At 39.5% G+C, this 25876-nt stretch overlaps 1 protein-coding gene across 9 annotated transcripts in view; it reads left to right on the top strand.

The window, feature by feature from the left end:
• Positions 1-25876, top strand: part of CEMIP2 (cell migration inducing hyaluronidase 2) — an 80161-nt gene that overhangs the window by 32738 nt on the left and 21547 nt on the right. For 8 of the 9 annotated variants that reach the window (XM_074953250.1, XM_074953251.1, XM_074953245.1 and 5 more), the window contains 9 exons: positions 4586-4726; positions 6971-7532; positions 11043-11212; positions 14620-14808; positions 18765-18934; positions 22326-22535; positions 22909-23114; positions 23741-23810; positions 25343-25471. In XM_074953250.1, coding sequence (XP_074809351.1) covers positions 4586-4726; positions 6971-7532; positions 11043-11212; positions 14620-14808; positions 18765-18934; positions 22326-22535; positions 22909-23114; positions 23741-23810; positions 25343-25471 — 1847 coding nt within the window. Of the gene's footprint in view, positions 1-4585; positions 4727-6970; positions 7533-11042; positions 11213-14619; positions 14809-18764; positions 18935-22325; positions 22536-22908; positions 23115-23740; positions 23811-25342; positions 25472-25876 lie in introns of those variants that run through there. The other variant, XM_074953252.1, reaches the window with a different exon arrangement.

The following is a 25876-nucleotide window of genomic DNA, read 5'->3' on the forward strand; positions in this document are numbered from 1 at the left end:
TCCATGTGCTGAGTTTGTTCAAATTCTTCCATGAGAATTCCAGAGTTAATCCAGAGTAGACCTGGAGACCTCAGTCTTCTGGGCTTAGACTTTCCCTGTCAAAGTTTAAACGGATGGGAGATTAAAAAGTTTCAGGCCCAAAGCTTTCTTTATAGTTGCAGCCAGACATCAATCAGAGCAGTGCCTTCCTTGGATGAAGAATAGGTAATGTATACTGTTGCTTTGAAGCTAATCTCTGTTTCCTATGCATACACAGGTAACCATTAGCATAAGGCAATTAACCATTCAGGCAGTTCAAAAGTAGTTTACTATGCACAATTTACAAGTTTCAAAGAGAAACGAGGACAATAATATTACAGAATATTTCCCATCTAAATGATGATATCCCCTTTTGATCACTGAATCAGTAGAATGCAGTAATGAAGCATTATGAGACAGGAACAGAATTTTAGCATCTACAAGCTAATTAGATCACATTGTTAAACTTCTAACAAGATATAGGTAAACATAGACAAATATAATTAGTATCTACCCTTTTAAGTCTCTAACAATAGTAAGTAAACATATTAAAGTTTCTAGTCTATTTAACATGGCTTTGATAACTACCTGCAGGGAATGGCCAGGGAATCTGTTTATCATTTCAGTACCTCCTGTGAAGTTGTTATGGGTCATACGCCAGTTGACCAGTCTGTCCGTGTCACAGGAAGGCCACACGTGAGAACAACAAAAGTCAACCCCTCTTACAGGGTGTGGGACTGTCTCTAAGTTCTTCTCACTTTCCATGAGATAGTCAACTGAATATGAGCTCCCAGTGCAGTGCTGTGGGATCCTTGGATGTGTCAATAGGGGAATATTCAATAAGAGTTGGGAGATGGTATTCCCATTGTAATTCCGTTCTGGTGTCAACCCTTCAAAAAAAGATATTGTAAAGGGTTCAAAAGGGGCTGCAAGAATTATTCAAATTCTAGGACAATCTGCTTTACAGTGAATAATTTAAGAGGCTCAATCTAGTTAGTTTTATCCAAAAGAAGGTTAGGAGGAGGTGACTTGAGAAGTCTTTTTTAAAATCTAGATTGGGAGACTTTTAAAGTGGAGGCTCTAAAAAGCAATGGATTTGTTGCAGAGTTTACCAGGTAAATTTCTTTGGGTCGGGTTATGCAGGAGCTCAGATTAGATTATCATAATGATCCCTTCTTGTCTTAATCTGTAAAATTATGAAAGAGTTAGTGTGCTTTTGTGTTCATATGCAGATTGTTTCAAGATGACATTTATTTGATCTGCAGTCATTCCTTCATCAGACTTTTGAACTAGTTGAATTTTGCACCCTCAATAGAGTTGTGCCTTATCAGTACTTGGCAGACTTCCAAGGAAACACAAGGTGTTTCAGGAAGAGGTGTTGATGATTCTGTAGGTGGCACTATTCTCTGAGTTATACCTTAATCACTTCATTAATATGGTAGTGAGCACTGGGTTCCTTGAGGTCCAGTCTACTTTGATGAGATCTACTTGCATTATTGGAGATCTCATTGCTCTCTTTACAAGAGCAGAAGTATTAATCCTGGAATTCAGGCCATTTTCAATACAGCTAGTTACATTCCGCCTGCCTAAAATTTATTCTGTGTGTCTTAAAATAAATGACACATTGATTGGAATTTTCCAAGTATCTATGTAAAGGAGAATTCCACTTATGCCCCTTTAATTAAAAAAAAAAAATCCAAATGTTCTGTCATGTGTAACCATGCTGAACTCTGCATTCCTTCTTCCCCGTCATAGTTTTTCAGCAGGATTGGAATCTTTATATCCACAGTGAAGACTTGTGTCTACCACTTGAGCCAATGGAGTAACTGGTAGCAGTAGTAGGCTGGTACCCTCTGTGAATATTAGAGGTGGGATGAGGCACCCACTTTGCCAATAGTTTTCACAGCTATTTAGTAGTAGAGAAACAGTGAGACTCGGGAACCCTGGGTTGAATTCCAAGTTTTTGGGGTGAGGGCATTGTGCTGTAGTAGTTAGACCCTTTCCCTCTAGCATGCCCCTCCATGAGCTTGTCCCTTTCTGTCCTGTCCTCCCAGCTTGTCCCTCTCTGCTTCTGCCCTCCTCCTTGCTCCTCTCACCCTATGTTCTAGTCAGTCTGTTTGGGTGCCAGCAAGGGAGACCATTGAGAGCACAAGGAGAGACAATCTCCCTGCTCTTGGTACCATTGTCGCATGCTACAAGTGACCCTTGGCTTCAATGAGGAGCAAATGTAGAGAAATTCTGTTTGGCACTTGCAGCCCTGGGCTAGATCATGCTGAGGGTAGACAGAATCTTCAGAGAATTTAGCTGCCAGACTCTTGCGAGCCTCTACCGAGCACATGAAAGTGGTGACTTTTCCAGAGGTTTATACCCCTAAATTTGAGGACTTTTTGTAGGGACAACAAAAGGTTCCTATGTGACCACAGTGGTGACACCTCTACCTACTCAGCCCCCTGCCAAATTTCAAGTTATTGCTCCGAAGCTTCTCAGTTAAAGAGTTAAGATTTTTTTTTTTAAACATTTGGAAAATAGCATATTTTTTTCCCTAAACTTGTTTTCAGAAACAGTTGCACTGCTTTGCTGAAACTTAAAATCAAGCAGCCACCCAGCCTGGAAAATTTTCAGCCTGAACCATTAGTTTGGCAAAGTTATCTTTGCCAAAGTTGCAAATAATTGAAAACAGGAATGTATACTGAAAAGTGTATCTGTGTAAAACACAACTTATCATTTTGGAGGGTGATATATTGTATTAGTATTAAATGCTGGCTGCTTCATTCTGGTCCCTGGTCCTGAAATATCAAGGAAGATTTTCAATGCACTTCCAACTGTGAAAAAAGTCTTAATTTTCTTCATAGCAATCATCAGAGAACAGATGCACATTCTGTGCTTCAAAAGCATATTTATGTTAGAGGAACTTAATTTGTGCCTGTGATGTTCATATCTCCTTTGTCAGCATTTAATTTATCAGAGATCCTAAAACAGTCAATTTTAGAATTGCTCTCTTATCCCTCTGCTTCCTATCTCTGCACTGAAGTTACAGTCCTTAGCACTGTTTCAGAGTAACAGCCGTGTTAGTCTGTATTCGTAAAAAGAAAAAAGAAAAGGAGTACTTGTGGCACCTTAGAGACTAACCAGTTTATTTGAGCATGAGCTTTCGTGAGCTACAGCTCACTTCATCGGATGCATAGCATATCGTGGAAACTGCAGAAGACATTATATACCCACAGAGACCATAGCACTGCACTTTATAGATCTTTTCATAGAACTTATAGTAAATTTACTGTCTCATTAGATCATCTTATTAAATTTCCCTTTGGTGTCCCTGGCAATGTGTTTCCCTACAGCTTTGTACAGTCTAATTCTGAAATAATGGGGCTTCCATTTCCTTTGGAGATTAATCAACAGTCTAGCAGATACTACTATTAAGGAAATGCTTCCTGCTATTTAGCTTAAATTCATTTGTTGAGTTTTATATCATCACCAGTTTGGACCACCCTAAACAACTCTCTCCTGCCCTGATATTTCCTTCCTTTTGTTTTCTTGTAGAGTTTATATTATCCCTTAGGTTTCTTCTGGCCATGTATTTACATATTTAGTTGTCTTAATCTTCCTTTTCTAAGTCAAATCTTGGCTCCTGTGAAAAAGATTGATATGAATTCACAGTGTAGAAAAAGATTGAAGTGAGAGCATGGTGTTAAATAAGTTACAAAATATATATATCAGAAATGCTAATGATTACATTAAAGATGAGATGAATAGTATCTGTTTCATTACAGGGTGGCAATCCCACTTCCTTAGATAGGGCTGTTTACAATTGTCTAGTCTTACATGCCCATTTATTTTCTGAAACTAAATTGCCTTTTGATGTAAGATAGTCTCTGAAGGAGAAATGAGAAGGCTAAATGGATGAATTCCATTGACATGGAACCATCCAACCATTGTTCTAACACTGGGTGCTGGCCTGTTAGTCTTGGCATCTGTTGTATTCACCTCCCCTACCCCCAATTTCTCCTTTTCCAGATGCTTCAGAGAGTCTCTCCAATCTCTGTCTCCACTCCTCCATACTATGAGAAGGCAGGTCTCTACCACTGCAATAGGCAGCTATTTTAACAATCTTAACCCAATTGTTGAGAGAAGAGAATTCTATGTTTTTGTAACTTCAGCTGACAGCATACGGGTCTCCTTGGTATCTAAATGATTGGTGCCCTTTTGGCAGGAGCATTTTGTAATGCTCTTATTGAGCTAAGTGGCTCAGTTGAAGAGCAAGAATACATTCCTTCTATTAAAGCTAGTCAGCCTTCACATACCCTGTCACTGTTTTTGCTACATAAGTTTGAACCCTGATGCGACTAACTGCAGTATCTTCTATGGTACAATTAGGAAAACAGCAGAAAGAAACAAGATCATCCATTATTTCTGATCCCATTCCATCTAATTTGAGAAAGAAACATGTTCCTAATGAATGAAACCTTCATGTTGCTGTAGAGGGAGGAGAACCCCTGACTTCTAGTTTTTTTTACTTTATATGGCTATGTGTTTGTGGTGTTTTTAATTGAATTGGTTATTTCAGAGAATTGTCCAGATCAGAACCCTCGTCTTCAGAATTGGAACCCTGGACAAGATACTGGAAAGAGAGTTATCATCAAAAAGGGAGATTTGTTTCGTCTGAATTTGGATGCTACGGTGCACTCTATAGTCATACAGGATGGAGGTGTGTAATGGCAAAACAAGCCATGTGCTTCAATCAACTGTTATGTCCCATTTTTTAACACATTTCTGATTTATGCTCAAAGCACATTAGACAGGTGTAGGTGAATGTGACAGTGTTGGTTGAAGAGGGAAGGCTGGTGAGGAGGGAAGTTGGCATATACAAACAAACATATACTTCCCTTTCCCCATTCAGGTGTTGCCGAAACACTTGCTCTTCTGCATTAGTAATGTCTGCAGAAACCCTGCAATGAAATATGAGAACTTCAATTTGCGTTTCATTTGAAATATTTAGTGAAAAACTTTGGAAATTAGCAATTGTACTTTAAGAAAATGGGTCTCTTTCACTCTGATGGCTTTTTTTAAAGGAAAGTTCAGAATTGAACATCATTCCAACAAATACTTTTGCATTGAAAATGTTCAGTTTCAATATGAAAATGACCACTTTGAAGAAAATAAAATTGGAGTTGTGAAATCGTCCAGCATTAAATGACTAATATTTTTGCACAAAACTACATACAACTTACTCATCACTTTTGCATCTCTACTGGTAACATGCTTAGGCTCTGTAGCATCTTGGTTTGTTAAGAGTAATATGTTGTGATGTTTTGGGGACCAGACAGATCAGTAAGAAGTTCTGTCACTGTCTGCCTTGTAAATTTTGAAGGCTTGAAACAGTCCCCTGCTTCCCCAGGCGTATGCACTCCACACAGTTTGCACAGCAGCAACCTGCCTGGGATAAAACCTAAATAAAAAGTCTTTAAATAAACACAGATTTAAAGATGAATTAGTAAGGGAAGGCAAACATATACAAGTCACATGGAAAATCAACATAAAAAGACAACCTCAGGCTTTTGCACGTTCATATCAAAGATAAAATCCCTTTTCTAATAAGAGTTACCTGTTGCCTTAAAGCAATTCTCTCCCACCCCCAAAAGCTACTCACCTTGAGCCTGTCCCCCAAGTTATGGATAAAAAAACCTCAGTTCCAAGCCTGCTTTTAAAAGGCTTCTTTAATCTCCCTCAAACCCCACCCTGCCCCATGGTGGTGACTCATGGTTAGTCAGTGTGGGGAGCCAGGATGTTCTTTTCAGTTTCAAATTCTCTGCGTCTTTCCGTTAACTCTAATGGTCCATCATTGTCTTTTCCTGGGCTGGACAATGGGATAGTTTCTTGAGGCTGGTTTTGTATAAACAGCTGGCTTGGGAGATGCCCCTCCCCATGTGACTACTCACTGGCCTGCTGAGAGGTAGCTGAAGTGCACCACAGACTGAGCACAGTTTTCTGCATACACAAATATGTAAATTCATAACCATAGCCTATATACATTACAAGCTTTCATAAAAGACCTTACCTGATGTGTTTTTTATAATAATAAAAATAACACAGTATGCAGTCAGTTGGTTTAACTGCTCGTTGCTGGGGTTTAAATCTTCTCTTCTCCCCTTGGGATGTCTGGACCCTGGTTGTCACACATACACTACATGCAAGCTGCCCACAGCAGGCAATGTGCCTGTATAGTGTTGAATGATTTATGAGTAGATCGCATAATGGGACCCAGGACTCCCATATATCTTCGAAGTCAAGAAAAATGGAGTGATGATTCTAATTCTTGGGAATTAGTTAATTCTTCTTTCTTTCCTATCATACTGTAGGCATTGGTAGGTCTGTCTAAATTTAAACAATTTTGTTAGATCATTCCATGTCCCATATCTGTCTGGTTGTCTTGATGTTCAAGTCATTATTGGTCCAGTGGTATTGCAGCTTTATCAATCACTAGCTCCTCAGCTTTTACTGCACTTCCTGCTTTTGTGTCGAGAGTCTCAAATATATAAACCGATGAACAAATGCCCCTGGCTCTTCAGTGGGACAGCTGCAAGAGACTCTAGGAGCCTTGTAAAGCAGGACTTGGACAGTAACTTTCTATCTGATTGGCGGAATCAGTATTGATGCATTGTTTGTTCAGATGTTGAGAAAACAAATTAGCAATTATCATATCTAGTAAAACTATAAGCCAGTTTTTCAAAATGTTGATATACTAGAAGTTACAATTCTGTTCCAGATAGATTTTAACGTATTACTGCCTGTAAAACCCATTTTCCTTTCCTCAATCCATTTAGAAACCAAAATTATTTAACTTCCCCTAACATTTAGGTTTTTTTATTGCAATGTTTGGCTTGCACTTTTTTTTTTAAAGCAAAATCTGTTTCTTTAAAACATAGCTTAATACTGAAATTATTTCCTATAGGATTGCTTGTCTTCGGTGATGATAAAGATGGATCCAGAAATATCACTTTGAGAACTCGGTTTATCCTGATAAAGGATGGTGGAGCGCTTCATATTGGAGCACAGAACTGTCGCTATAAATCCAAAGCAACTATAATCTTGTATGGCAAATCTGATGAAGGTGATGATGTGCCAACATTTGGCAAAAAGTTCATTGGTGTTGGCTCTGATGGAACACTGGAATTGCATGGGACTCATAAGCTATCATGGACTTTGCTGTCAAAGTCTATGTATTCCTCAGGGCTGGCCTCTGGTTCTTATGCATTTGAAAGGAATTTTTCCCGGGGGCTAAATGTGAGAGTGATTGACCAGGACACAGCACAAGTTTTGGTTGTTGATAAGTTTGATACCCATGAATATCAAAATGAAAGCAGGAGACTTCAGGATTTTTTAAAAGGTCAGGATCTTGGCCGCATTGTTGCTATTGCCGTGGGAGATTCAGCTGCTAAAAATCTCCTGGACGAAACCAGATTGACTATTCAAAATCTTCTGGGAAGTAAGCTTGTCAAAGGATTGAGTTACAGGTAAATAATTTTGTTTTCACTTCAAATCCACTTAGTGCCTCTAGATGTAGAATATATCCTGTGAACAGGGATTTGTGAAACCTTAAGAAAGTATGCTATTTTTTTCACAATCTAACACTGTTCGTCCAAGGTCTGTCCGCCAAAGCTCTTCACACTGGTACGGTATGCAAATAAATGTCTTATTTATGGATAATCCCTTACAGAAGTATTGAAGAGGATTAATTAGTACATTATTTAACAGTGTAAAGGCCTGTAAGTGCTTATTATAACACTGATAGCCGTGTGTATATATAGTGGATTTTAACACTTACTCTAGTGCACCAATCTTCATAACTTCTAATATAATTGTATGACTAGTGTTTATTTTCAGAACTTGTCTTTCTTTTAAGTATACAAATCAAAAGCAGGTGTTGACATCTGATGCATGTTACTGACACCTCTGGGGTAAGAAGTGACCGATTAGAAACCAAATGCAAAGAAGGGGCCCTAATCAGACCAGACCAGACCAGACCAAACCAACTTAACTTCCTCCCAGCCCCACAGAAAAGAGAGAGTAAAAAGTGATACAGACAGCTGCTGCATTCTTCTGTTGTCAGCACTTTTCTCTGGCAATTAATAAGAAACCAATATTCTGACACTGCATCTGCGAGGCATCTCAACTTCTCCTTCGTAATGTGGCCGCAACAGATCAGAATCCCATTCCCTCCCACCTGGTGGTAGAACCCATTTGAAAGTGTGTTGTAGCCTATTAAGTGAGTGTGCATTTGAAAGCCAAGGATATAAAATCTCAGTCTCCAGCTGTGTCTTAGTTCCTCTTTTTCCGCTAGCTTGAGTGGAACCCAATCTTCAGCTTACATTGGGATTTGTTAAATAAATATTTTAACTATAATATTCTAATAGTAAGTCAATAGTATGTCTTTGGTTTTGTGTCTTCGTGCCCCCTCCCACCATCACCTCCCCATATTCAGACTTGGGCTATTATGCTCCCTCTGCTTCAGCAGTACAGGAAAAATGTCAGGGTTCCAGCTTTTTGCCTTGACAAAATACCATTTCGTGTTTATTGTCCTAGAAATATCCTTGTGACTTGAGTGCCTTTTAAAGGGCTTTCCTGCAAGAAAGAGTCCTCTGAGCCATCAGAGAAGGATCTAGTCATCTGGGACTGGGAGGCTTTCCTAAGTCTGGATTCTAGCCTCAGAAGTTTTTATAGGAACAGCAGATATGGGGGCAGTAGAGCATACCATAATATGCACTGGTCCCCTGGATACAGTAAAGACTCAGTCAAAGGTTGGTTCTGATGTGCCCTTGTGTAGACAGCCACATTGGATCCTAAATCTCTTCCTGTGAGCATGAAGTGATTGCAGGGGGACACCTCGGATTCAAGGTGCCCAGAACTACCCCGTGACCTCCTGGGGTGGGTGGATGGGAGTTGGGAGGGTTGTACCTCCTCATTTGTATCGGCATTTGTTCACCTGAAATTGAGAAATTCCCTACCTCATGTGTGGGGAGGGAGCAGGAGGTTTTTTTCCCCCATTCCTCCCCTTCTTGATTCCTGGCTGCTTTCACTGGTAGGCTGAGACTCCCTTCTTAACAGAATTCTGTTTCCCATTATCCCAGCAGCAGAAGACAGTCACTCACAAGTAATAGTCACTCACATCTCATGTCAGTTTAAAAAAATAAAATAAAATAATGCAAAGGTAAGATGACTTCCCTCCCACCCAAAATAAGAGATCTTCAGTCTGACAGTATCTTTTTGAATGTTCTTTCTGTCAAATGCTTATTTTGACTTCATGGATAGTGAGGCTATAGAAAGACATGTTCAGTGTAACATTCTTGCATCGAATCATAGACTATCAGGGTTGGAAGGGACCTCAGGAGGTCATCTAGTCCAACCCCCTGCTCAAAGCAGGATCAATCCCTAGTTTTTGCCCCAGATCCCTAAATGGCCCCCTCAAGGATTGAACTCACAACCTTGGGTTTAGCAGGCCAATGCTCAAACCGCGGAGCTATTCCTCCCTCTTTTCTCCCCCTCCCCCCGATTATCATTGTGATTAGACTAGAATACAGCAGTTATGGAATTTGACCTGTAAAAATACCTGTTTAGACTTTGTTTTATATGCTTATGAATAAACTAGTGTCTTGGCTGAAGGTTTTAAGTTCTGCCTTTAATTGGTGAATGACTGGCCATCCAGCAAGCTGACTGGGTGGCACAGATTCTGTTTGGTATAATAGGATATTTATTTTTTATCAGATTTAGATTTAATCACCTAATCAGTAGTCCTAGGAATAAGGGTTGTACACTTAGTGATATGACCATGCTTGATTTGAGTCCCAGAGCTACAATAGGATTTTTGTCTCAAACCAATGATTGAGAGTGCTGACTATGCAAGTAATAAACATAGTATGGAACAGTGAATGTTTACTAAAAATGTTATTTATATATTTGAATAGGTTTGCTTTGTACAACCTCATCCAATTGCAATACCTTGCAATGCTCTTTAAGAAAATTACTGGAAAGTTTGATTCAGGTGGCTGTGTGATTGGAGTACATAGGGGTATAGTAAGAAAGAGAGGAATCTCAAGATGCTTATAAATTATATTAAGTCAAAACCCAGCTCTGATTTAAAGGGCAGAACACATGAAGATAGGCAGGTGTTAACGATGAAGGAAAGCATGTTATATGAAGATATGTAGTGAAAGTGGTGAATGAAGTAGAGGATGGAAGTCTGGGCTTCTGTTTCAAGTCTCCTGTCTGACTCACTATGGGGTCTTGGGCAAGTAATTCAGGGGGTGTCTATAGCAGTACAAAGTGTATGTATATCACACACACACACACACACACACACACACACACACACACACACACACACACACACACACACACACACACACACACACACACACACACACACACACACACACACACACACCTAAAAACTTCCCACTGTTACTACTGAAAGTTCAGTTCCAACAGTGGATTTGGCACTATAGTCAGGTCTCCAGGCTGGTTAGAGCAGGTTTGTCAGTGCCTACTCTACCCTTAGCACTACCATAGTTGGAAACATTTTAGCAAGTATTCTTTAGTGTAAACAAGGTCTGAATCTCTCTGTACTTTGTTTTATGCACAAAATAACACTTGTCACATGATCTTGTGGTTTGTAAAATACTTTGGTCACTGGACAAAGTATTAACAATATTTCCTGAAGTCTGGAATTTTTTTTTTTTTTGAGAGAGAGGGGGAGGGGAAGGGGGAGGGGGAGGGAGGGAGGGGAGGGGGGAGGGGAGGTGGAAAATGAGTGGTGAGCATTTTCCAGCCTGCTTATGAGAACAACCAAATATTTTCAACAATTATCTCTTGCATGAGGAGTTCCCATTCTTCTACTGCATTTTGGAATTCTATTTTAGAGAGTTTTGGAAAACAGGCAAAAGAAGAAATGTTGTATACGGTGTCTATTTGCAAAGGATTTAATTTAAGGGAATTTTGTGTTTAAACATTTACTTCATTTTTTGCAGGCAAGCCTGGGCTTTAGTCGGTGTTATAGGTGGTGGAAATTCCTCCTATAATGAGTCTGTGAGAGACTATGAAAATCATAGCACTGGGGGAAAAGCTCTTGCTCAAAGAGAATTTTTCACAGTTGATGGTCAGAAGTTTGCTGTGAGAGCTTTCAGTGAATGGAATGAAGGTAGGAAAGTTTTTGTGTTGTGTTTTTTTTCCCCTAAAATCTTCATAGGCAAAATGTTTCAAAAAACAATTTGTATGGATCATTTTCTAGAACAGTTTATTAATGCATGTTAACTTCCTAATTACTGCAGTGGGGTTTTTGTCTGTTTACCTTTAATGTTGCCTAACTTTTGGATGAAATCCAAATAGAGGGGAAGGTATCAAAAATGAAAACTTTAGAATGTTAATCTCCTTATCTGCTTCAGTGCTGTGGGCATCCAACACAGCATCCAGGGGAACCAGGGAACTGTATCCTTAATGCAGGGCTGGCCAACATGTGGCTCCTTGTATAGGCACTGATTCCGGGGCCGGAGCTACAGGTGCCAACTTTCCAATGTGCTGGGGGGTGCTCACTGCTCAACCCCTGGCTCTGCCACAGGCCCTGCCCCCACTCCACCCCTTCCCGCCCCCTCCCCTGAGCCGGCCATGCCCTCAATCCTTCCCCCCCCTTCCCCCCCCCCACAGCCTCCTGCATGCCACGAAACAGCTGATTGGGAGGTGCTGATTGGTGGGGCTGCCGGTGGTGGGAGGTGCTGGGAGGGAGGGCAGGGAGCTCATGAGGGGCTGCTGATGTATTACTGTGGCTCTTTGGCAATATACATTGGTAAATTCTGGCTCCTTCTCAGGTGCAGGTTGGCCACCCCTGCCTTAATACTTAAATTTAAAAACTTAGTTATACAAGCGTGCTGGAGAAATACTAAAATATAAAATCACCTATTGCAGGCTGGAGATCTGACAGGCTTGTGGGTTTTTGTATACCTTTTTCCATGTTTGCCTTTTGGGTTTCTTATCTTTAGTCCTGTTAGAATATTATGTTAATTGCTGTTGCTTGTGATGTTTGGAGAACTCTTAAGCATGACTGATTTTATTTTTCACAAAAGCGTCTCTGATTAGTTGGATTATTCTGACATGCATACTTCTGGCAGCCTGTTGGTCTGGTAGTAAGCAGTATCTGAACACGCAAGAATATTTCTGGTGGTGTTGAATCCTTAACTGCTTTTCTTATTCTTAGCTCCATGGCCTTGGTCCTGATTAGAAAAAGGAAATTGCTTCTGAGGTCAAATTCCTTGGCAATAAATGTTATCAGTACTAGGAGTTCATTTTCATCTTTTATGATGCTAAAGCTCAATCTTATCATTATTTCTTTTAAAAAACAAAAATGGATGCAGGCCACTGAGTCTGGTGACTGCTTGCAGCCTAGTTTTGATCAGGAAAATCTGCACCAAGGCCTGTGACCTATAAATATCCCCAAGTCCCCTTGTACTTTGTGAGGGCATTGTAGGATCCCCATTAAATGTATGGCTCTGCCTTGATGTAGCATCTTTGTCATGGGTAGTAAAGGCCTTTGTGTTCACCACAAAGCCAAGGAATATCTGTCTCTGGATATGTCGAAACTGCCCATGTTACATCGCGCCTGCAGCAGCGCTGTGACATGGGCAGTGTGGTCACACTTCATCACTGGGGGAGAGCTCTCTGGCAATAAAAAATAACCACCTTGAACGAGGGATGGTAGACTCCCGGCACTGAAAGCACTGTCTGTACTGGCGCTTTTCAGAGCTACACCTTTAGTCGTTCAGGGGTATGAAAAGACATCCCCTGAGCGCCAAGTTTTTAGCACTGAAAGTGGCAGTGTAGACACAGCCTAAGTCTCTATACTGGAGCTGTGATGGAATTTCAGATTAACAAAACTCTCCTCTTAATCAGTGGCTCAGTACAATCACATTCTTCTGTTTGCAGTTTGGTCTTTGGTCTTTAAAAAGGATATGTATAAGACTATGTATAATATTCTTGGACTGATTATCAGACTGAAGAGATACCCATGCAGATATGGTCTACCAGACTTATGAGATAGATATGGTTGGGGGATTAGTTGTTTTTCAAGGTCAGAGATACCCTAACTGGTCATGTTAGTGTTATGATGCTGTTCTTCAGCTGATTATCCAGGATGTATGCTGTGAAAGGTTTATCTCCCAATAAGATTTTGTTCTTTGTTCATCCCTTGTATTTTGAATGTTCTGTGATCTTCTTGAAATCCCAGTTATTGTCTGAGTTTGCATTCCTCTGGGATCCTCCCTACTCTAGTTCTGTAAATATATGCAACTGTTAATTTCCTAAGAATAGTTTCTCTTAAATTATTCCAAGAAGTTACAGAATTCCAGACTCTCCTTGTCATGTCATATTTTGGGGGTCACTAAACTCCCACTTCACCACACACTCTTTCAGAGTGCTGCTTACTTCTTTTAAACACCACCTCTCTGCCAGGCAGTTCACTTTCCTGGCAGCTTCTAGAAATTTAGTTTCTAGCATCATATGATTGTGAACAACTGAATTCACTTATCACTTTTAAAGTGAAGGAGTTCCACATATTTTTTCAGTCTAAGAAGATCTACATATAAAAATTAGTTTTTTTTACAAAGTTTTCCCTCACTGAGAGGACTAGTGCATATCTTTTATTCGTTTTGAGATTATACTCTTGTGGGTGATGGGCAAGGTGTGAGAAGGGAATTAACAGTTTGCTTTCATAATGACCAAAATGTTGGTTCTTAATTTTTCAAAAAAACTCTCTGAAAAGTGACTATGGAAAAATGGCACCATCTGTTGAATATGTATACTGAGTTGTATCTACCCACTTGAGTGACAAGTATGTTTGGCTTTTTTATTTGTTAGCCATCCTGGCTCTGTACTGCTAAGTGAGATAGAGCTGTATTCTATTCCTCAGGGCTGGCTCCAGGCACCAGCGAAGGAAGCAGGTGCCTGCGGCGGCCAGTAGAAAGGGGCGGCACGCCATCCGTCATCGGGGCTGCACGTCCGGGTCTTTGGCTGCAATTCGGCAGCTGGCCCTGCAGTCCCTCTCTTCCAGCTCAACCAGGCTTGGGTTTTGTTTTTGTTTTTCCTTCACCTCTTGGTGCTGCAAAAAAGCTGGAGCTGGCCCTGCTATTCTTGCACATGTATCAACAGAATTAATTTGTTGCTGCATCTGTGGAAACCCAGTGAAGGGCGTGTAGTTGCACAAGTGTCACTTGGCTTGCCAAGTCTTTCTTCTGGTGGTGGTGCATAAGGAAAGTACACAGCTTTGTTCTCCGATCCCAGGTTGTATACATAGGCTGAAAGGCACAAAAACTTACCATTTCTACTGGTAAAATGAGATCATTGCATCTGAATCAGACTCACCAAACATGAAGCCCTTGATGCTATTTTACATGCTCCCTTTTCAGGGCAATACCATACTAGAAAGTTTCTTACATTTTGGAAGATGTTAGTTAAATATCAGAGTTCCTTATTAGTTAAAATAACTAAGTATTTGTAAAATAGATGACATTTGAAGTTATAGCTTTATATATTGCTGCATGCATCATTTTTCCTTTTTAGGTGTCCCACGTTCAGGTTTCCAGGTAGAGGCTATAGATGGAGTGATACTAGATCTGTTGGAAGATGTTAGTAAGTGGGAGCCTGAAGACCAGATCGTAGTTGCAAGCACCGACTATTCAATGTACCAAGCAGAGGAATTCACTCTCCTTCCCTGTCCAGAGTGTAACAGATATCAGGTCAAAGTCAAAGGTAGGAGACTGATGAAAATGTAAGGTATGTACAATGTGACTGTGTAATATGTACTAATTAGGGAAATGGCCTCTTATACTGGGAACGGTAAACTCTTGCGAGTGACAGGCTCAGCCCACTCATCCATCTTTCCCTCCCCTCCCAGACTTTCTCCAGCTATATGCAAGGAATGGATTTCATTCTTTTAGTATACAGTTGTCCTGATCTGTGACCATGTTAACTTCACACCCATGAACGCTGCCTTTCGCCTCTTTTTTTTTCCTTTTTCCTTCCTTCGCTTTACTTTTTTCAGTGGACACTTCAGAAACAATCTGGTCCTAAAAATAACTTCTCACCTTCCTTCTTTCTCATTTGGTTCAATCTCCCCACCTTCACTCCCTGAACTGTGATTTTTCAATTCCTTTGCTTCTAGTGCCTTTATTAGCTCTTTTAAATGTGCCATGATATATCCTTATTGTCTTTAAAAAACAAACAAAAACCTTCCTTTGACCCTGATTTTCTCTTTGTAAATCTTTTTTTTTTTTTTTTTTTTCTTTTTCAGCAAAGTGTTTATGCAAATGACTGTCATATCTCTGACTGGTTGCAAACTGTCTTTGTTCTGGGCAAAACACAGAAATGTCTTGCCTACATGTAGTTGACCATTTCATTTTTTGCTGCCTACGACCCCCTTCTGTTTGACTTCACCGCAGTGCAGAGATGACTGGTGCCTGCTGATAGTGGGGGGGCACAATTTAAAGGGCCCTTCCAACAGCTTGTATCACGCCCCTGCTTACATGTCCCTCTCTCTTACTCTCAGCAGCCCCTCCCTGCAGTTCCCAGCTGTTTGCTGCTGCTTCTCCCCACAGCAACAGTACAGCTCCCAGTTTGCCAGCTATAGCTGTTGCCATGCAGGGCTGGGGCCCAGCTGCAAAATGTGACCAAGCAGGGCCAGCAAACTCGGGCAAAAATTGGGGCAGGGGAATGTTGCCCTCCCCCCATTGCCTCTGCAGCCCACTCCGTTCTCTGAGACTGCATCCTTAGCTGTATGGGCGTCTCTGGTTTTCTTATACCTCTTTGCTCCCCCTTCAAGCCAAAACTTTTCCTCTGTGGAGGGGCCTGCAAGTCTCCAACCTTGAGCTTTCATCCCCTTCATCTCATGGCTTTACCCTTAGCAATCACTTTTAACATTGATCAACTCACCATATAATTTGACACCTTCTAGGGATACCTCTGTCTGTCCTGTTGGCCTCTCAGATTTATGATTTTGCCTTGAACAATATGAGCACCTTCACACACAACTCTTATCTCCCCTATTTTTCTCTTTTAGACTCAGAACCCTTTTTTGTTCCCACTGCATGTAATTGTAATATCATCCTTACTTCCTGAACTTTCCTCTTTCTCCTTTGACCGCAGCTCTTTTTCTTACTGCCTCAGTGCCTCTGGTGAAACACGTACTGTTGCAATCATATCTTCTCATCTTGACTATAAGAACTTAATTCTCTAGCCTACGAGTCCTAGTCTCCAGCATCTGTGGAATGCTGCTCCTCAGTTGCTCTCATGTATGGAAGAAGTACAACCAAATTGTGCCCCTCCTAAACAGGTCTGTCTTCCTATTTGTTCTGGATCCAATATCCTTTCTGGTTCTGAAAATGTCTTCCCAGTGTTGGTGGAAAAAGTGTATTGTCTTGCCATCTGGGACAGAATTTTTGTATGTCCTCTCCTTACTGAATCACCATGTGTTTTTCACGTCATCCAAAATGTATTCCTTGTCTATCCCCCCCCCCCTCTTTTTTTACACTTTGAAGCTATTCTGTAACTCCAGAATTTGCGATACAGTCAGTAAATAACTATATTAAATCATATTGTATTTCAGTCACCTTCTAAACTTACTATTTATAAACGCTTCACCTTGGAAAACGTACCTTTTAGTCCATGTATGATTCACTCTAGAGTTGCTCTTCTAGAGCTTGTCAGTAACATTTTTACAGGGCTTATACTAGGGAGTCAAGTACAATGTGCACACCTTCTGAAAGGAAGAGTAATTTGGAGCTTTAAAATTTTTATGTAAATAGTTAGCACTTTCAGAAGAGAGGTGAATTTGCTGATCTTACTACTTTTCAGCATTAACTTAAGTGCTTTTTTCTCATAGTACAGTAGTTTGAAACCAAGTAAAGCAGACAGTAAAGGGAAATTTTATTATGCCCCAAGGCATGTTTTTGTTTTGTTTTTTTTTGTTTGTTTTTTGTCATGCAAACTTGTCAAGCCAAATTCTGTCCTCAGTTTGGTTGGGCGGGGGGCAGGAGGGAAGGGGGAGTATGGTTACAGTATGCCTTGAATCGGCCTCTTCTCACTATTTTCTCTTCTCACTGGTATTTGTATCTTGTACAAACGTGAAAAAATGAAGCAATTTGATAGTTGAGTTTGCCACCACAAGGAAGATTTTAGTATTCCCCTTCCTTAAATTTTGATAGCCCATGTAACACTTGTAGGATACAGAAGTTAGGGGAAAGTATTTTTTGAAGAATGCCTCGGTTTTCTTTCCTTCCTCCTCTCCATCATTCTTTTTTGAGGGGTGGGGAAGAGAATGAGCAAAGATTGCCAGCTTCAAGGAAAATATACCAGTTCTGGTCAGTTTTACATAACATAAGGCATAGTATGAGAAGTACTCCTATTGAAACTTTTCAGCTGGACTCTTTCTGTAGCAGTCAGAGCCAGCTGTGACAGAGATGTCAGCTTTGTATTAAAGGAAGAAGTTGCCTATCAATAGAGAGAGAAATGGAAAAACAAAAGAAGTGCCCCTTTATAGTTTAAGGCTTACTGGGATAATACTTCACATTATATAGATGAATGAAGGTTAATATTTCAGAAGAATTTGTGTGTGAGGGCCAAAATAGATGAAAGGTTTTGTTGTTTTTTTTGTTGTTGTTGTTGTTTTTTAAAGGCCTTTTTCACTAGGATTTTTAACTGTTATGGCAATGTTTCTCCCATTTAGGAAGGAGCCAAATTAGTTGAAAAAAGAAATGGAGCGATGAGTCTGGGAATTTTCTTTCGGTAGTTTTTTTTTTAATGGCTGTTTAAAGTTTTGCTGAATTAGGCTCTGCTCCTGCACTGTTCTACAAGTAGGCTTGCTTTATGCACTGTGAGGAGCCCCGCTGCAGTCAGTGGGGCTACCCACAGCAAGTAAGACTAAGCATGTACACACGTCTTGCGGGATCCAGGCCATAGACCTTGAAAAGGTGTTTGAATTTACTTATCAGTTATCACACACTTCCAGGTTTTCTGATTATTCTGTGTGGGAAAGATTAGCCAATTGGTTTTTTTTAAAGCAACCTCTCCTTTGATATCCTACTGTTTTTTGGTGTTTTTAATAATTTAAACATCCTTAATCTTTTCCATTTCTCCACTTCTATTTCCTGATTGAAGGTTACTGCCACCCTCCTTTCAGTCTCATGGGAGAGCTTCAACACTCATTCTCTTCAGGACCCCCCTCCTTTCCCTTATGGGGAGGGTACTAGTCCCTAATAGTCCTCTCAGTGCACTGTTGGGTGCTTATGTATCATTAAATTGACTACAATCTAAAAACCTGGCTATAGGAAAACTGGTGCTGTTCCTGGTGCCCAGTCTCCTATTCAGCAGCCCTCTGCCTTGTGGAGAGAGTGTTGCCTTCTGTACAGAACCCCATGGCAACAAATATTTGTTGCTTGATGATTATCACCTGCCAGTGATGTGTATTTTGTCTGCTCTAGTGGACTCTTCATCTCCAATGAGAAGTGTTTGTTAACCAATCAGAACATTAGGATTCAGGTATCCAGAATTCCAAGAGGTTTTAGAATACGATGTTGCCTACCCTATCTTCTAGTTGCTTAAGTGAGAATGTTTTATGTAAGCTAACAAATTACATTTCTGGTTTTAATGGATGAGAAGTTAAGTTGGTCATCTACCCTATTTTTCTTTCCTTGAACTGACTTTTTGAACAGAAAATCCCCAGTTCCTTCATATGGGAGATGTCATTGATGGAGTGGACATGAGGGCAGAGGTTGGAGTTCTCACTAGGAATATCCTAATCAAGGGAGAGACAGAAAAGTCCTGCTATGCTGGCAATCAGTGTCAATACTTCAATTATGATACATTTGGTGGACACATCAAGGTTTGAAAAACTTTTTAAGTAGCTTCCTTAGATTGAGGATGGCTTCTGAGCAAAAGTATTAATTCTAAATTTGGGGGGTGAGTTTGTTTCAATATCTTCTAACCTGATATTCACTAAATTCTCACTGAGCGGTTCTGTCTGTCAGTATTTCTTCTCAGCTTTCCTAAAACTGGAAATAATTTGCCAAGAATTAGACTGAAGAATCAAGGACAAGGAAATGTTAATGTGTATAATGTTGTTAGAAGCCTGTTGCTTATGTTTATATTGTGTATTGTTCAACTTCCTGATGATTTGGTATACAAAGGGCAAGATCTTCAAAAGCGACTGATTTTGGGTACCCAACCTGAGTCACTGTAATGGAGCTTGATTTTCAGAAAGTGCTGAGCACATACCATCTGAAAATTTGGGCCCTTTTATGGCATCTGCTGTTGAGCACCCAAAACCAAGAGTCTCCTTTATTAAAATAAAGGGATATAGAAGGATCATTAGTGTTACCACTTCTTATATCTTGCATGGCTATATGTTGAAGGAAGATTAAGGCTGAGATGGAAAGCAGTAGTATAGAAACTAATGGTTAAAGCAGCCGTTCCCAAAAGTTTTGCTGGTATGACCACATTTTAATTAATTTCCTCCCAGGACCCCAGACAGCATGGAGGACGCCAGTTTGAAGAACAAAATAATCTCCACTGCACAGCATGACTTGGCATACACTGCAAGTGAGAGCAAAATGGCTCTTCTGCACAGCAAAATGGTGTCCTCCATGCACATGACCTCACACACACCATACATGTGAGGTCACGCAGTGCAGAACAGAATGGTGTCCTCCCCATACTAGGGATCACCTCAACCCCATTTCGGGTTGAATCCCATAGTTGGGAAGCTGGGTTAAAGATAAAACTTGCCATATTTATTCCAATGGGAATAGATGCAAGGAGTGATTTGAAGTGTTACGGCGGTTCCCAGTAGATGTTAGAAATGTTTGAGGCTTCATCCTTTTAAATGCAAATTGCTTTGCTTTCACTGTTTTTTGTCACAGGCTTAGTCTCCTTTTTTAAGTGTTGGGTATAGATTTTAGTTTCATAATGCTGGAAATAATGGTGGGAAAAATCTACAGTCTCTCTTGTGCTGCAGCCTTTGTTTTGTGGGAGGGGAATAAATTGGGTTTTAAGTTTCCTATTGTGATTAAGATAATGCAGTGGAGAAAGATGTTGACAAGTTGTGAGCATTACAAAGCCTGTCTTTGACTGCTGCAATAACTCAAACTGAGTGGGCCCCTCAGATGCATGAAGATGGAACAGAGTTGTTGAATTGTTCTTGTGAGTCTGTTCTGAATAGTTGGGCAGATGTTGCTTAATTTACATTAGCATTTGTTTATAAACATCTACCACCGAGCATTTTTCAGCTTTTGTTCATTTTGTACTAAATTTGGGTAAAATAGGCTATTACAATTAGTTAAAATGTTTGGACCCAGTAGAAACTACAGGCTGATAAGACCCCTTTTCATGGAAAGAGTGGTATAAGTGTTGTACTGTACATCTGAATCAGGCCTTAATTTGTAGCTTTAATGTTTCATTACTGTGTGTGTTTAAACATTTAAGGGCCAGATCCTCAGCTGGTGTTAATTGGGAGCAAATGCAGCAAGGCCAATTTCTGTCAGCCCTCAGCATTACACTGGTCCTAAATGCTTCTCTGTGGCTCAGAACCTTGTCTCTTCAATAAAGCTATTAGAGAGACGAGGTGGTAAATCTAAGCTCAGTAGCTAAAAAGTTGAAATGGTCAAACACTGCTTCTTTAACTTGCCTACAACATGTAATTGTGTGTTAAGGTATTTATATTTGACAGTCTAATTCACAAGCCCTCAAATGTGCAATGTGGGTAAGTTAATATTACAATGAGAACTTAGTTCAACTCAGTTCTTGATTTGTCAAATTTGCAAACTTAACTTCATATAACTAAGCATTTGCGTTTAGTTTGCTTTTTTAAGACAGAAGGAAGAAGAAATATTTGCAGTTGCCCCATTGTTTTGTGCAATTCCATAACCTTAACAACTTTGATGTACAATACTTAGCTGTGTACTAGCCAATTATGCAATTTAATGTGAAAATCCATAGTTCTGAGGGAATTGCCCATCGTCATGTAGCAAAAGAGCAACCCACCTCTTGTATCTAAAACTGCAGGCTCAAGCTATGTCTACACTACAGATCTTACCATGGCACAGCTGTACCACTGTAGCTGAACTGCTGTAAGGTCTCCTGCGTAGCAGCTCTATGCTGACAGGAGAGTGCTCTCCCACCCCCAATGAGTGGCAGTAGCTATGTTGGCAAAAGAGCATCTCCTGCTGACATAGCGCTGTCCACGCTGATGCTTTTGTCGGTGAAACTTATGGCAGTCAAGGGTGTGTATTTTTTCACACCCCTAACCAACAAAAGTTTTACTGACAAAAGTGCTAGTGCTGTACACAGCCTTACATAGTGACTTCCTTTTGTGAGGGTTGGCCACATGTGAGCTGGTATAGCTGGATTTTGTTTTAGTTTAGTGTGTCATTTTGATGCTGAAAGGATTCTCACACCTTTACAGTCCTCACTTGTGGTGTTAAAGGGAATGATTATTGGGGGTTTTATTCAAATGGAGAATTGTTTGGGAATCTGAGTAATCGAAAGTGCAGTTACAACAAATGTCTACTGGAAATTTAAACTAGAGTATTTGCTTCAAGGAATGTTATAATAAAATACAGGTCTAGAAGTCTTTTGGTTTTGCTAAGTCCCTTATAGTGAGAGTTCAGGTTTTGCCCATTGCTTATAGTAATCACAGAAGATTCATTTTTAAAGATCAGATTTAGTAACTGGATTTTATTGTCTCTCTAAGGCCTTGTGTGCACAAGAAAGTTGCACCAAATTAATTCTGTTTCTAAACTGTGCAATCCCCTTGTGTAGATGCTTAAATTAGTTAACCAGTTTGAGTGTCCATACGATTGCACATGTTTAAATCAAATTTCTAAACCAATTTAGTTAAATCAATACAACTTTTGTCTATATAAGGAGAAAAATTCTTTCTTGTTTGAATACCATTTGGCTGTCTTTAAAGAATGTTTAATTTGTGAGAATTCCAGTAAGAGCCATTTAAAACTGACTTGCTGTAGCAATAAAATTCCTGATGAAACTTTTAGTTTTGGTAACATGAACATTTAGCTTATGTGCATGTCTCTCTTGTTTATGAAGGTCACCGATTTATAGATCTGGATAGAAAGCAAAACCTGACTGATTCTTGTAATATTCCGCTGTACTTGTCTGTGCCTGGAGGAAATCCGTTCACAATGGCTTTAAATTTAAACTTTTACCAATTTAAAAGGGTAATTGATTATTCAGTTAGATCTTCTTGTTACACACTCCAGATTTTGAAGAATTTCACATCTGTTCATCTCTCCCATGTGGAATTGAGGCAAATGGGACAGCAACTGATAGGAAGTTACCCTGTTCATTTCCACCGCTGTGGGGATGTGGATGAGAAAGGAGGTTATAGCTTCAGGACTTATCTGGAAGGCCTTTCCATTCATCATTGTTTCTCCAGATGTGTGACAATTCATGCAACTAATGGCTTGTTGGTAGGTGCCATTTCAAATTGTTTGAAAGTAAACGTTACAAAGCACAGTCGGTGTGAAAATACTTTATTCCATTTTTCAGTTTAAATGTGCAGAACATGACTAAAATATTAATACATAATTACCATGTGTAAACAATGACTTTTGTGACCCCTCTTGGTCTTTCTAATTGAATATTTAGAGCCTTGCAGTTAGCCAACATCTTCAGAAAAAGTCTCTGGGGAACAAATAAAACTTGACATTTAACTTGGCCATTATGGCTGATATTGAAACGTCATTTTGCAGTTATGCCAAGATAGTAAAACTAAACGGCACTTAGCATTCATTGAGATTTATTTGACATTGCTAATGACATAATGAACTTGTATTTCTGCAGATAAAGGACACCATTGGTTATGACACACTAGGCCACTGTTTCTTCATAGAGGATGGCATTGAACAGAGGAATATTCTGTTCCACAACCTTGGACTAGTCACCAAACCAGGCACTCTTCTTCCCACAGACAGGAATAGCACCATGTGTATGGCCATTAAGGATAAAGTATATGGAAATTATGTTCCAGTGCCAGCCACAGACTGCATGTGAGTGTCTGGCTAAGAAAAGAAAATTGAATTAGTTGCCATAATTAAATTTTTGAAAATCTCTTGTTGCTCTACAAATAGGCAAGATTATTTTTTTTTTATGTAGGCTACCAAAGGTGGACAGCTGGAATACAACATTGGCATTTAGAAAAAAGCATTAACAATCTGAACAACACAAATAGAATATATGAACAACTGTGTTGAAATACAGTAACTACTTGATATGGTACCTGATTCAGCAGACTTCTCTTCAGGCTATTTCCTTATTTTTATGCAAAGGCACCAGATGCTATGAAACCCCCATTTTAATGCTTAATTTATGAATTAAGGTATCAGATTTCTTCTGTAAAAGCCAAATACGATTATGCCACTTACTATCAAAATGGTTTATCATTGCATGAAGTATTTTAACCACAAGAGCTTGCAGGAGGACTTGTGAAAGAAACAGTTTTCTTTAGGAAAATATGACTTTCTTCATGATTTCTTACTTGAATCTCATGACAGACTTGCTTTGTATGTCAAGTTAGCACTCACTAATTTGCTAGATCTGAATGCAAAGTTTTCTGTAGGGATTTTACCAGTTATAGCTTCTGAATTATTTATCGTTTCTGAATAATATATTGCAGGGCTGTTTCAACTTTCTGGATTGCTCATCCCAACAATCATCTTATCAATAATGCAGCAGCAGGCTCACAGGTGAGGCACATAGACGTTCTTTGACACACACTATATTCATATTTCAGATAACTAAGACATACGCTGTAAAAAAGGTAGGCATTTCAAAGTTTCACATGTAGATGTCTGTCTTTTTATGGCTAGAAGTACAATGGCATTTTACATGCAAGCTGTCTTTCTAAATGGGCATTTGAAAGATACTGAACATCTTTGTTCTGAAGAGACAGGAGATAATTCTCCTTTTTCTGAATTCTTAATCCTCATATTTATGACTGTGTGTATAGTGAATCATTTGTGAATAAGGGATCTTCTGAATACATCCATGCTAATATTAAGGCTTCAATATTTTCTGTAGTTTATATTGTTAGCGTACTGTATGGCTACTGTTCAGGACTTAAAATTTGGTCATATTTAGTGGAATCCAAAATAGCTGTACTGTGTTTTTCTTACAGTGGACTAAGATGTGTTAATTGTCTTGGCTCTGCGGTTAGTCTGTTGTTTCTCAACACTGATACCTAAAATGACAAGCAGAACACAAATCCTAGAATGATGAGACCCTTCTATCACCAGATATAGAACGCAAGCAGGATTTTGGTGACTTAAAACTATTCTCTTCTCCCCCAATGGCAAACTGTAGGGTACAGCAAAGCAGCTCTATAGTCACTATTCAAGCCTTTTGGGCAAGAGCATCCCTATTTCTCTTAAGAAAAACCCTCACATAGCGAATGCTCAACAGCTCAGATCTTATAGCCACACCATATTAGCGCAGGAACTCTCCCCCGGTGTACTGGGACTGTGGAGGCTCCTACTCAACTACTGTGTCCTTGCCACCTCTCATGCAGGGTAACATACGGGATGGAGGGTTACTGGTAAATGTCACCTTTTTAAGAGCAGTTGTTTGGGGAATTTGAGAGAAAATGGAGAGTGACATAGGTGTGTGAAATAATTGCTGCATATTATTGGCTCCGAGCTCTGAACTGGCCAGACTTCTCAATTTTTTTGAAAGCTCTTGTGAGTGTTTTGGCTGTATCATTAAATCTTGATATGGGCATAGTGATGAGCAATTCTTAAAGACAAATAAGTGGAAAAATATTTGTGTATATTCTACAATAAAATAATTTTGCTAGCTAGTTGAACAAAATATGATTGAGTACACCAAAATGTAATGTGTCATTGAAATGCAAAAGGTTACAGTTTTTCCTAGCGACTTGGAGTTCAGACTTGAAATGTTCAAAATTAGGAAATCTTTGTGGCTAAAAATTTCCTTTTTCTGTGTAACCTTGTAATCCATGCATACAACCTCTTCAAATTTTTAGTTCTACTGCAGACGGTTTTTTTTTTTTTTTTTTTCCAGACAAGATCTAATGTGGAATTCATTGTGAAAGGATATGGGTTGTGTTTTCATTTTATGATTGTTTGAGACGTGAATTATTTTTAAAATGCATTTGATTTATTGGAGAAGTCAATATAGCAGTAATGATGATTTAAACCTGCTGGTGCTAGACAGGTCATTGTCACTTTTTTAAAACATGTTCTCACTCTCTTCTTTGCAGGATGCTGGAATATGGTATTTGTTCCACAAGATTTCAACAGGAGATTCTCACGGTTTATACCCTGAAACCAAAGCAGAGCTTACACCATTAGGCATCTTCTATAACAACAGAGTTCATTCTAATTTCAAGGTAGTGTAGTAATAGCTTGATACCTGGGCTTTAATAACTATAATAATAGTTCAATATTAAGACCTTCATGATTAAACAAAAAAATCATAATGGCAAAGAGAGATGACTGAAAGCTTGCTGCTCTTGAAATTTGTTGTCTAGTATTGTAGCAGATAGTATAATCAGGTACTTGTGCAGTCCTGCGCAATGCTCATCCTCAAAGTAGTTTTTGGTGTTTAATATTCTCTTTTTTAAAAGGTGGGGAGTTGTCGAATTTTGTTCAAAACAAAAATCCATAATTTTTGCATAACATGCTTACAGAAATGTTTAGTTTCTCAACATTGAAATATGAGAGACCGCTCAGTGTTTTAAGGCTATCATTTGGCGCTTTGAAGTGCAATGGTGGTTGACAATCAAGGTATAGCA

Source organism: Natator depressus, chromosome 5 (genome assembly GCF_965152275.1).
Source record: "Natator depressus isolate rNatDep1 chromosome 5, rNatDep2.hap1, whole genome shotgun sequence".
NCBI lineage: Eukaryota > Metazoa > Chordata > Testudines > Cheloniidae > Natator > Natator depressus.